The sequence below is a fragment of the Macrotis lagotis genome, chromosome X, assembly GCF_037893015.1.
Source record: "Macrotis lagotis isolate mMagLag1 chromosome X, bilby.v1.9.chrom.fasta, whole genome shotgun sequence".
Lineage (NCBI taxonomy): Eukaryota > Metazoa > Chordata > Mammalia > Peramelemorphia > Peramelidae > Macrotis > Macrotis lagotis.
Genome location: NC_133666.1, coordinates 629,250,076 through 629,262,204, shown reverse-complemented (window position 1 = coordinate 629,262,204; position 12,129 = coordinate 629,250,076). Strand labels below are relative to the sequence as shown.

The window sequence follows — 12,129 nt, the reverse complement described above, 5'->3', positions numbered from 1 at the left end:
AGAATGCCCTTGTAATCAATTTTCAAGACTTCAAAACTCTGTTGCCTATTTCAAGACTAAGAAGAGATAAAATTGGGAGGGAAGAAAGACTCGTTTCAAGATTCTCTCTGTGTAGAAAATCAGGATTATCTCCTTGAGTATAACTGTTAACTTTCTCAGGGTAGAAATCAAACAATTGGCTTCTTCCAGTTTCTTTTCTTGAGAGCTAACATTGTCCAGTGAATAAGACACTGAGATCAAAATTGGCAGTAAGGTCACAGCATCTAGAGGGAGAAGAGACCTCTCTTCTGTAGCATGACACTTTATTTTACAGATGGGGAAAATGAGACCCAGAAAAGCTTCATGACTTTTATGGCAGAGATACTAAGTAGTAAAATTTATATTTGAACTTAGGTTTTCTGATGGCAAATGTGGCATTATTTTTGCTGTGCCACAATGTTGAGCTCTAATCCTTACTTTTCCCTGGGTTCCCATATAACTGTACCTCTTATCCACTTTTAAAATGTCTTTCTCCATGTGCATACTAGAGATGATAATGATGTTGATAAATCCATGTATAGGTTAAATGTATAATCAGCTCTTAACATAGTACCTGGAACATAGTAAACAATAAATGATTATTGACTGACTGAACAATTTTCTATTTTAGAAGAAATGATCATCAAAATGCTCTTCAATCTGGATGTTTGGGGTCTCTTTAGAAACAAAATTCCTATTTCTCCATAACATAGGTTTTCCTGTCTCTGCTCCATTTTATGCCACAAGCAAGTTTTGTTGAAGAACAGACAATAAGTGGATATGGACATTCATTTTAAATTTGTTTTTTGTTTTTACTAGTTATTCAAACATTGACCTTGGAGGGTGACTGTGACAAAAACAATTCATTATTCAAAATGGAAGCAGCAAATGAAACAATGAATTTTGATTGCATCCTAATTACTGAAAAAGACTCAAAAGGTACAGCAAACCAAAGTGCCATAATTAAGATGGGACTTCCACTAGAATTTCTCATTTATATTAAGAAGTTAGCTAAGTCATTCTAATGAAGCTGTTTCCCTAATGTTTGAGTTTGTTTATTGGGGGAGGGGGTGGGGAAAGATAAGTCATAGACTCATAATTTCATCCTCTTGAGGGAAACCCCAGAGTGTAAACTGCTTTCACTAATGGAGATCAACAATTCAATTGTAACTTCTTATCTTTCTTAACTGCCTGGCCATTAGGTGTTTAAGGTACTATATAGCCAGGTCTTCTTGACTCCAAGAATGAATCTCACTCCACTATACCATGCTTGATATTTGGATAGATTCCTCTAATTATTGTCTGTGTAATTAAGGATTGCATGAAGGGAACATAGGGTCAAAGTTGTGTGTTCACCAAGAAGAGATCCTAAATATAGGAATAAAAAACAAATAAAAATCAAACTAAACCAATTATATTAAACACTTACACTCTGTTTTCTGGACTAGCAACAAAATTCAAACATATTTTTCTTTTGCAATTTCTGTTACATTTCTTATGTATATAACTTACTGGGATTGTGAACCTATTGGAATATTGAATTTAATTAAATAGAAGGAAATAATAATTAATGAGAAGATCTGTTCCAAGTGGAACATGCTGACATTACAGGACTGGTTTTGAGTTTCCCATCACCGAAGGTCATTAAGCAGAATCTAAATGATGACTTGCTGGAGCTATTGCTGAAGGCATCCCTGCTTTCAAGGAGGTGGGAGAGAGGTCAGATTACATATTTATTAAATCTCTTCCAACTCTTAAAATGAATTCCATTATGGGAATGGTTCAATGACCTCTTAAATTTGCCCTCTCTTTTTAAGATAACTTTTTTTCAAATGTTCTCTTAAATCAGTCAATTTTCTTCTCTCCTAATAGGTGCAGCTGTTTTTATTTCTTATGCTTCCATTGGATCCATCATAAATGAAAGGTTTGTCTCCAAGGAAGACCTTACAACTGATGAAGATGAAAAAGAAATAAAAGACTTTCATCTGAACTCCAAGGTGGTGAGTGGGACAATTGGATACAAGATGACTAGCTTCCTGTCCATACCTGTCTCCTTCACTTTTCAGCACATTCAAGTAAGTAGAAAGTAAATGGCTTCATTCCTATGTCTGATTTTCCTGCTCTTGAGCTCTGACATGCCACAGATCATGTCCTTCTTTCAGATGAAGAGGGAAAATGAAAAGTCCTTTTGTGTTTACTGGAGGAACACAACCTGGTCCACCCAAGGTTGTGAAGTCATCTCATCGAATGATAGTCAAACTGAATGCAGTTGCAGTCACCTCTCTAGCTTTGCCATACTTCTGGCAACCACCACATTGAAAGTAAGCTGAATCAACTTAATTTCATTTAAAGTCCTTCACAATCTATTTCCTATCTTCCTTTCCAGTTTTATCACATGCTATTCACCTTCTTGCTCTCTATATAGTTCAATCAGACTGGCCTTGCTTTTGTTCACACATCTCCCATTTCTATGACTTTAGAGGCTGCTAAGATGCTCTTCCTCTTTACCTCTGCTTCTTAGAATCATTACTTCTGCTGAAGCTCCAAGAGGCTTTGGCTGATTTTCCCTTCCCATCTGCTAATGATTTTCCTTAAATAACCTCCTACTTATTTTGTATATACATCGATGTATTGTTGAAAATAAGCCTTCCTTGAGGACAGGGATTTTTATCTCTGTACCCTCCAGAACCTACCTTAACACTTAGCACATAGTGATCCTTCACTAGGTTCCTTATGATTGGTTGTTTAATTTATAGTAGCATCTGATGTAAGGGGTCATCTAGTAAAGAGACTAATGTGCACTAGTCTTGGAGTCAATAAAAGACTCTGGTTTGCATTATAACCCCATATACTACATGGGTATATTTTTCTCTTTAAAATATAAATTCCTTGAAAGTAGGAATTGTCTTTCTAGCTCCAGGATCTATTAATAAATGCTCATTCACTGAAGTGACAATTTTTTTAACTTTTTCTACAACTGTAAAATGGGGATAATATGTATTACTTGCTGCACATTTTGAAATGAGTATTTTCCACTCAACATGTTCAAAACTGAAGTTGTTGTCTTTCTCTACATCCTTCCAGCCACCTAGGTACATAGTGTAGATGTCAGCCACAACTAGATTTAAATATAGGTTATCCGAAAGATTCAGCCAAAAGGGGAATGTAATCTGTGGTGTTATAAATCTATCTGAACATAGTAAATAAATGCCATTGTAGTGTATATATTCTATTATCCAGAAGCATCTGTTAAAACATATAATCACATGCATCATGAAGTCTTCTTGAAGACTCAAAATGGTGACCACTGTTCTTTTCTTTCTGGATCAAAGGAAGATTTTGTGCTGACCATGATCACCTATGTGGGACTAGGCCTCTCTCTGCTGTGTCTCTTTCTGGCTGCCCTCGTCTTCCTCCTGTGTCGAGCCATCCAGAATATTAGTACCTTCCTCCACCTGCAGCTATCCTTGTGCCTCTTCCTGGCCAACCTCCTCTTCCTCATCGGAATTGAACAAACTCAACCTAAGGTAGAAGGAGCCCTTAATTCTTTCCTTTAAAAATCAAATGCAGCTATTTTGCTGATAAGGTTCAAGCATCACAGGGAAGCAGTTGTGATAATTGGGGTTCCATTATGTCTAGGAAGCATTTTTTCTTTGATAATTAATAGTTGGTAAGGATTTTTGCCTGGGGAGGTGAAGCATTATGGTAAGGTGCTGAAGGGAGAGTCAGGAGTTCAAATCCCAACTCTGACACTTACTATATGATAATGAATAAGTTCTTCATTTGAAAAAGGGAGATAATAAAACTAACCTGACTTCTAGAATTGTTGTAAGGATCCAATATGTTACTAAAGGGAAAACAATTTACATATCTTAAATGCTCCCATATTCCAATAGGATCTTAGTCATGAGGCTATAGTCACTCTCCCCAGTGATGCCTACGTCATCTTCTTATTCTCCATATGCTTCGGTAAATCCTCTACCCATGTGCTGGCACTGCATGGATTATCATACATCTCAAAGGGTCATCTATCTAACTATCCCTGATGCAATCGACCCACCTTCTCTCTGAGCAAGGACTAGAGAAGAGAATAGAAAAGGGGCCTGATGACCAAGGTGGTCACAGCTGAACCCCTACTTGTGGTATCCTGTATCTTGTATCTTGTGATGGAGGTGATCAGACTGGGATTAAAGACCAGTACCAAAGAGAGAGGAAGCCTCCCAAGGTAAAGATGTTGTGCATTTGGAGCAAGGTAGGAGCCTCAGGGCAAGTGCAAGGGCATTCTTTGACCTGCCCATCGCCAAAGGAAGAGCAGGAATTCTGCCCATGAAGAAAGAAAAGGAAATAGGAAACATAAGAGACTTCTTCACATGCACATTGAAGAGTTTTGCCACCCCACTCACCCTAAACCACCATAACTTACTTGTGTATTTTAAAATTTTTTTATTTTTATGTATCCTTTTTCAATTTATTTATTTTTGAATTTTACAACTTTCCCCCTAATCTCACACCTCCCCCCATCCCCTACAGAAGTCAGTCTGTTAGTCTTTACATTGCTTCCATGCTATACATTTATCTAAATTGAATGTGCTGAGAGAGAAATCATATCCTTAAGGAAAAATAAAATAAAAATATAAGAGCTAGCAAAATTACATAATAGGATATCAGGTTTTTTTTTTAATTAAAGGTAATAGTCTTTGGTCTTTGTTTAAATTCCACAGTTCTTTCTCTGGAAATAGATAGCATTCTCCATTGCAGATACCATAAAATTGTCCCTGATTGTTGCACTTCTGAAATGAGCAAGTCCATTAAGACTGATCATCAACCCAATGCTACTGTTATGGTGTACAATATTCTTCTGGTTCTGCTCATCTCACTCAACATCACTTCATGCAAATCCCTCCAGGTTTCTCTGAATTTCCATCCCTCCTGGTTTTCAATAGAACAATAGTGTTCCATAATGTACATATACCACAATTTGTTCAGCCATTCCCCAATTGATGGACATTCACTCAATTTCCAATTCTTTTTAAAAATTTTTGATTTCCTTGTGGAAATTTCCCAAGATTTGTCTATTTCCCCAGTCTGATTGGTACAGAGAAAGTGTTGGCTTCATACCTATGAATATTTGAATGCAAATTTCCCTCTCTGACTCATAGTGGTTGTGTGTTTCTGGACAAGTCAATTTTTCTGGACAATGCTCCAGGTGCCTACCTATATTCTCAGGTGAAGAAATTCCCTATGACAATGATATTACAGATCAATTTCCCATTCATCAATGCCTCCTAGGGATCAAAGTTGGACACTCCTACTGTTCCACACTATAAATATCCATGAAGAAGAGGGGCGGGGGGATTCAAACCTGAAATGTTACAAAGGAAGATTGTGAGATATCCATCTGCTCTCTATATAAAAAGTGTATAGTTTGCAATATATATGTTAAAATGTGAATTTCTTAAGAGTAGGAATTCCTTTATTTTTCTTTATTTTCCCCAGGAGCACCAGAACAATGTTTGGCACATAGTAGTCACTTTATCATTTCTGATAGACAAACTCATTGCTGGACAGAGAATGCATATCCATTATATTCACTGAAGACACAAGACTGGGAGTAATGACAAACATTCCAGATAATAGATAGGATCTAAAATGATATAGACAGAATAGAGTTTTGAACTGAGTCTAATAAGATCAAATTCAACAGAGATAAATATAGTGTCTTATAGAATCAGCTTTACAAGTACAAATGAGGGGAGACATAGCTAGCCTTCAGTTTGAAAAAAGCCAACAATGGAAATGGAAATAACTACATATATACACACAAAACAATCTAAATTGAGTGTTGCAAAATTATATCTTTCAAATGGCTCAAAAGAAGAGCTATGAGAAGCTATCTGTCATCCCCATAACTTTATAGAAATAAGAAGTCATTGGATTGTAAGCTTCTCAAAGATACGAGCTGTCTTTTGCATCTTTTTGTGTCCCCTTGCAAATAGTAGGTGCTTAATAAATTTTGATTGATAGGTTCTTTGTTGTGATACATTGCACATATTTTCAGACATTTGTGTTATATTGGTCAGTTATGCCAATTTTTCTCTTGCATTTTTCTTTAAGAACATTTGCTATATATGGCTAATATGGAAATATGTTAAGCATGTTTGTACATGTACAAAATATATCAGATTACTCACTACCATGGGGAGGAGAGAGGAAAAGGAAGGTGGTAGGAAAATGTGGAATTCAAAAGTTCACAAAAAGTTGTATGTTGAAAACTATCTTTGCCTGCAATTGGAAAAAATAAAATAACACATGGCCATGGGAGATCAGAAGAAAAAGAATATTTGTTATAGAGAATGGCTCTTTAGGAGGAGGAAGGGATACTGAGTGAAAAATAAAGTATCAATAAAATTTTATTTTTAAAGAAAGAAAAAAACAACGGGTCAAGGGGCTTGTTTGGTCAACTTCAAGCTCAGTATGAATGAATACTACCAGACAATAGCCAGATAAGGAAATGATAATCCCACTCTGCCTTTTCCCTGACCAAGACTCATTTCTGGAGGATTATGTGCAATGATGGTCACCATAGTTTAAGAAGGATTTTGTCAGACCTAGGATGGTGAAGAATCTTGTATGTATTTTATATGATGACTAGTTGAAAACAATAAAGATGTTTAATTTGAATGAAAAAAGACCTGACTCTATATTCAAATAGATCTACTTTTGTTTCATGAGGTCCCGAAGGACAGAACTAGAAGTAATGGAAGGAAGCTTCAAAGCAGTGAACATAGAATCAATTTCAGGTCAAACTTCCCAACAATTTGTTGTTTTAGTTATGTCCAACTCATCCTGACCCTATTTGAGGGTTTTCTTGGCAAGAGATACCAGAGTGATTTGCCATTTATTTTTCCAGCTCATTTTACAGATGAAGAAATAGGGGCAATCTATGTTAAGTTACTTGCCCAGGATCCCACAGTTAGAAAGTGTTTGAGATGGGATTTATACTCAGGAAGAAGTACTCCTGATTTTAAACCCAGTCCCCTATCCAGTGCATAACCTTAGAGCTATCTAAAAGTAGAATCAGCTGCCTTGTGAGGAGAGAGGACAGATAATCATTTACGGAATACATCAGTAAGAATTTCTTTCTGAAGTGGATTAAACTCAATGACTTCACATCTCTTTTAACACTAAGATTATTTGATTCTGTGATAAAAATATGGTATATTCTCACCTTTCTTGGATAATTTAGAAACAAACTCATCTAAAAGCAAGTGAATTATAATAAATAAAATTTCTATAGCTTTTTAAGGTGCTGGGGAATTTCTTTCCTGAGAGGACTGGGACCTGAAGGGATTGGTATACTCATCAGTAGGGATCCAAGGAAGGGTCAAAGACAGGAGATCAAACCAGAAGCAAAGAAATGTATTAGTCTGCTTAGGAAACTGAGGATAGCTTCTTAAGATACAGATTTAGTTTTTGACAACTTTTCAGGCCTACTTAGAGTACAGAGCCAATCAGTAGTAGTCTGTGGCAACTCCTTTCACAGGAGAAGGTGTAGGAAAGGGTCAATTATTAAAAGGAAGAAGGAAGAGAGGTTTCTGGGGAAATATTTGCCATGTAGCTGGCTGGATTTGTTATTGGAAGGAGAGGACATTCCCTGTTCAGGATCAGGAGATAAGGGGAGGCTAGTGATACTTTTACAACTGTAAAAGTTATCCCTTTAGATAAAATTGTGGGATTGAGTTAACCATTTAAGCCAAATTGTATGTCTTTTATCCAAGTGGGACAAATAGTTGCTGCTTCAAGGGGAACAGATGATCCTTTTACTGTATAATTGTTTCATTTATCATATTATGTTTCTTCTCCAATAGCAGATGGGAACTTTCTATAATTAGTTATCAGATGGTTGAGGTGGGAACAGTCCCTACATTATTAGTCAATGAAAACATTGCGTTTCCCCCATAAAGGTTTGCAAAGTGCTTTACACAATTTTTCATTTGAGCTCTCAAATAACCACATAAGAGATGACAAATAATTATCCCCATTATACAATTGAGGATAATGGGACTTAGGAAAAAGCTGAAAAGCTATCAAGTCCAAGGATTTCAATTTGCAGATGAGGAAACTGAGGCCTGTAGAGTTTCAGTGATTTGTCCAAGGTCAAATAAATATTGAGGATGGGAAGTAGGATTTAAACCCAGCTTTTCCTGACACCAGGTCCAAAATTTCTTCTATCACATAGTCTCTAGAAAGGAAGTAGGGCCATATTTTCCTCACTTGACCATCATAAATTGTGGACATTCCCTTCCATCTCCATACCAACCATCTTTACCTTGTCTATTTCTCTCAGATTGTGTGTTCCATCATTGCTGGGGGGTTTCACTACCTATACCTGGCTGCCTTCATCTGGATGTTCCTGGAAGGACTATACCTTTTCCTGACTGTTAGGAACCTCAAGGTTTCCAACTTCACCAGTGCAAGCCAGTTCAAGAAGAAATTCATGTATTCTTTTGGCTACGGAATCCCCGCTGTGATTGTGGCTGTGTCAGCAGGGATTAATCCTCAGGGCTATGGCAGAGATAACATGTGAGTGGAGCATAGTATTTGTATCAGTGCATTAACCTACACACCCAGCTGGTATTCTGGAATGAAATCCTTTTTCATTTATTTCTTAATTTATGTCTTACAATTCAAGTTACCTCTCATAGGAGGCTATATTCCAGTAACTCAAGACTCAGTGCCCTGCCATTTCAACCCAATGCCTGCTCCTATCAAAATTCTTGTAAATTGACTTTATCAATCTATGGAACTTATGCACAGGTTTCTGGGAAAAGCTTTTTGGTAAATATTTCCTGATAAAAGAAACTTTCCCTTAGCACTAAATATTATAACAACATGGCCTCCATCTGCTACCTTACCTCTACTTATATCTCTAAATCAAAGAAGTAAAGGTTCAGAAAATGAAGCAGGTTCCAATTCAAATTATGCATTTCCTAAGCATGTACAATCTGTAATTTGCACAGCATTGTATTTGAGAATGAGCAATCAAAGATGCAATATCTTAAGTCCATGTTGTGAGGTAGCTTGCCATCTACAAGAGATATCCCCCAATAATCCATGTCTAGAATGTGTCTCCTTCCTTCCCCCTGAGCTCGGCTTGCATCCCCTTCTATAGAAGATCTCAAATACCAGAGGCCTTTCCCAATGATTTGTATATAATTTGTGTTTAATTTGTATGTATATATATATATATATATATATGTATATGTATATACACACATATATATATATATATATATATATACATATATATATATATATATATATATATATATATATATTGCCCCCAGGGTTCTCTGTTCTTAAGAATCCAATGATGAATGAAACAATCCCTGCCCTCAGTGAGTTTATACTGTATCATTCATCTGCTCTGCCATGTTTCCTCTCTTGTTCAGCTTGAAGCAAATTATATACAAAACTGAAAGAATGTTCGTGTGCTCTTTGTACCCATGTGATGTCATCTTTAGGTCTTTCTTTTTTTACACAGAGCTACTGGTCCCACCAAAATCATAACCACTAACAATATACTTGATAATGGAGAGAACAGACATAAGGCATAAAACAGATCATTCTTTGTTGAAACAAGTACTATTGAGATAATCGTTCAGCAAACATTTCAGCCAATGAACATTTATTTAGCATGTGTGGAGTATTGGGGTGAGAAGAATGTACTCAACAACTTTGGAGACAGGATACTTAACAAAGATACAACCCCAGCTCTGTTAGAGTTCATAATCCATTAAGGATAAAAATAAGGCAGAGATTACAGAAAACTAATAACATATAGTGTCAAATGATAAATACATCAGAGAGGAACAAGAGAAGTGCTTTGTTAAAATAATGAAAGCAGACCAGGAGGAGGAATTGGAATGGTTTCCTAGAAGAGAGAATCTTGAAATTCTATAGCAAAATAAAGAAGCAAAGGCACTCAGGGAATAGGAAACAGTCTGAGCAGAGATTCTGAGGCAGGAATGTGAAGGACAAGTTGGGGGAACCAGAGGTTTGTTCATTTTATTAGATCACATGATGCTAGGAAAGCAAAAACTGGAGTAGGGTGACATTAGATTATGAAACATCTTAAACTCCAAGCAGAGGAATCTAAACCTGATTCACTGAGTAAAAAAGGTCACAATATTTGTGAAAAAAGAAGATTGATATATAAGAAAAATGATTCTAGTAGCAATTTTAAGAATACCTGGGAGGCAAGGAGAAAGCAGAGTCATCTATATAAAGGTAAACAGAGGATATTGTATTAACAGTCCAGGTAAACTATTATTTACTTGTGATTGAAGTTTGTGGAAGTAAACAGAAAGCTATTTTGATTTGGCTATCATACTTGGCAAATATAAAGTGCTCCATGGATTCCTTTGGAAAAGTTAAGGCTAAGTTTCCTTCACCTTATGGAAAGTGAAAGTGTGCCATCTCATATTCTTCCATTTTATCTAATCCTGCTAACAAACCTTCCCCTATCTTCTGATATCCTCATTACTGTCAAGAGAATCACAATCTTTCCAGTCTCCCAGACTTGCAATCTAGATTTTATCCTTGACTTCCAACCCTCACTCTACATAGCCAATTAGGCACTAAGTTCTTTTGATTCTACCTTCACATTTTTCTTATATGTCCCCTTCTTTTCTCTAGCTACTATCTTGTCATAGGCCCTGTCACCTTGTGACAGAACTATTGCAGTAGCCTGCCAATTGGTTTCCCTGCCTTCATCCTCTCTTCTGCTGTCAAATTTATCTCCCTAAAACACAGGCCTAACTATATCACTTTCCTAGTCAATAAATTTTTGTAGTTCCCTAATGTCTCCAGGATCAAATATAAAATCTTCTGTTTGGCTTTGAAAGCCTTTCATAACCTGGCCCCCTATGTCCTTTCCATTCTTCTTGCACCTTATTTTCCTCTACATATTCTGCAAACCAGTGACATTGTCCTATTTGCTTTGCTGTTATGTACATCAGATTCCCAACTTTACATTTCCTAACTTTAGGTATTTTCACTGGCTAACATTCATGTTTGGATTACTTGCCATCCTCATAACCACCTCCTGATTTCTCTGGCTTCTTTTAAGTCTCAGCTAAAGTCCTACCTCCTACAGAAAAATTTTTCCAGTCCTCTTTGATTCTAATGCTTCCCCTTTCACCTTTGATTCCAAGAAACTGTAGCATGAACCGCCACACACTGATAAAACCATCTCAGAAGATGACTAAACCAAGCTGATAGTAATCAACAGGCCTCAAATCCCTTAGTGAGTTAGGGAGATGTCCACCCCAAGCATGTGAAAGTTTTCCCCCAGTGGAATAGGTGGATGAGGACAAATTATTCCAATGTCTTTGAAGGCTGGTGAATCAGGAGCTGTGGAGCACTTAGAGCTTGGTAAAAAAGGTCATTAATTGTAGCCTGGGCCATTGTCAGTCAACATGACATTTGTCTTGCCACTAGACTTGAATGACCTATGGAAGAGAGATGGAACTTTACTCTATTTTGCCTTACTTAAATCCAATTCACACCCTGGTCAAGACATCATCATCAATTTTTACCCCAATTGTGATGTCATTCATTATCTCCAAAAAAAATGGAAGAATAACAATAGTAGTACAGTAGCAGCAGCAGCCTTCCCTCTGAGATTGTCCTCAATTTATTCTATATTAGTTTGTTTACATGTAGTTGTTTATATATTGTTTCTCCTAAAAGATAGGGAACTTCATAATATTAGGCACTGCTTTTGCCTTTCTTTATATCTTGTTACCCTGAATCCAGTTTAACCCATAGAAGGTTTGCTTCCAGTGGATTCAGAAGCTACTGAAATCCCCAGGTGACAGCCATCCCAATATCCTGTACAAAGGCTCAATATGACAACTGTGACCACCCATCAAACTTTTATCTTCATCCATATCCTCTTCTCTTCATTATGTTTACCTCTCTCCTTATTAACCTCTCATTAATATCATACATCTTTTCAGAAGCCTTGCTAAATTATGAGGCTTCCTTTGTTTTTTGCATTGGATTTTTTTCCTATCTGCTGTGTGTTTAGTTCAGCATCCCTATTGC

At 36.7% G+C, this 12,129-nt stretch overlaps 1 protein-coding gene across 2 annotated transcripts in view; it reads left to right on the top strand.

Annotated features, from left to right (window-relative positions):
* LOC141500485 (putative adhesion G protein-coupled receptor E4P) overlaps positions 1-12,129 on the top strand; it is a 258,858-nt gene that overhangs the window by 235,558 nt on the left and 11,171 nt on the right. For both annotated transcript variants that reach the window (XM_074203685.1, XM_074203684.1), the window contains exons 6-10: positions 838-957; positions 1,891-2,093; positions 2,181-2,339; positions 3,351-3,545; positions 8,366-8,601. In XM_074203685.1, the coding sequence (XP_074059786.1) occupies positions 838-957; positions 1,891-2,093; positions 2,181-2,339; positions 3,351-3,545; positions 8,366-8,601 (913 nt within the window). The remainder of the gene's footprint in view (positions 1-837; positions 958-1,890; positions 2,094-2,180; positions 2,340-3,350; positions 3,546-8,365; positions 8,602-12,129) is intronic.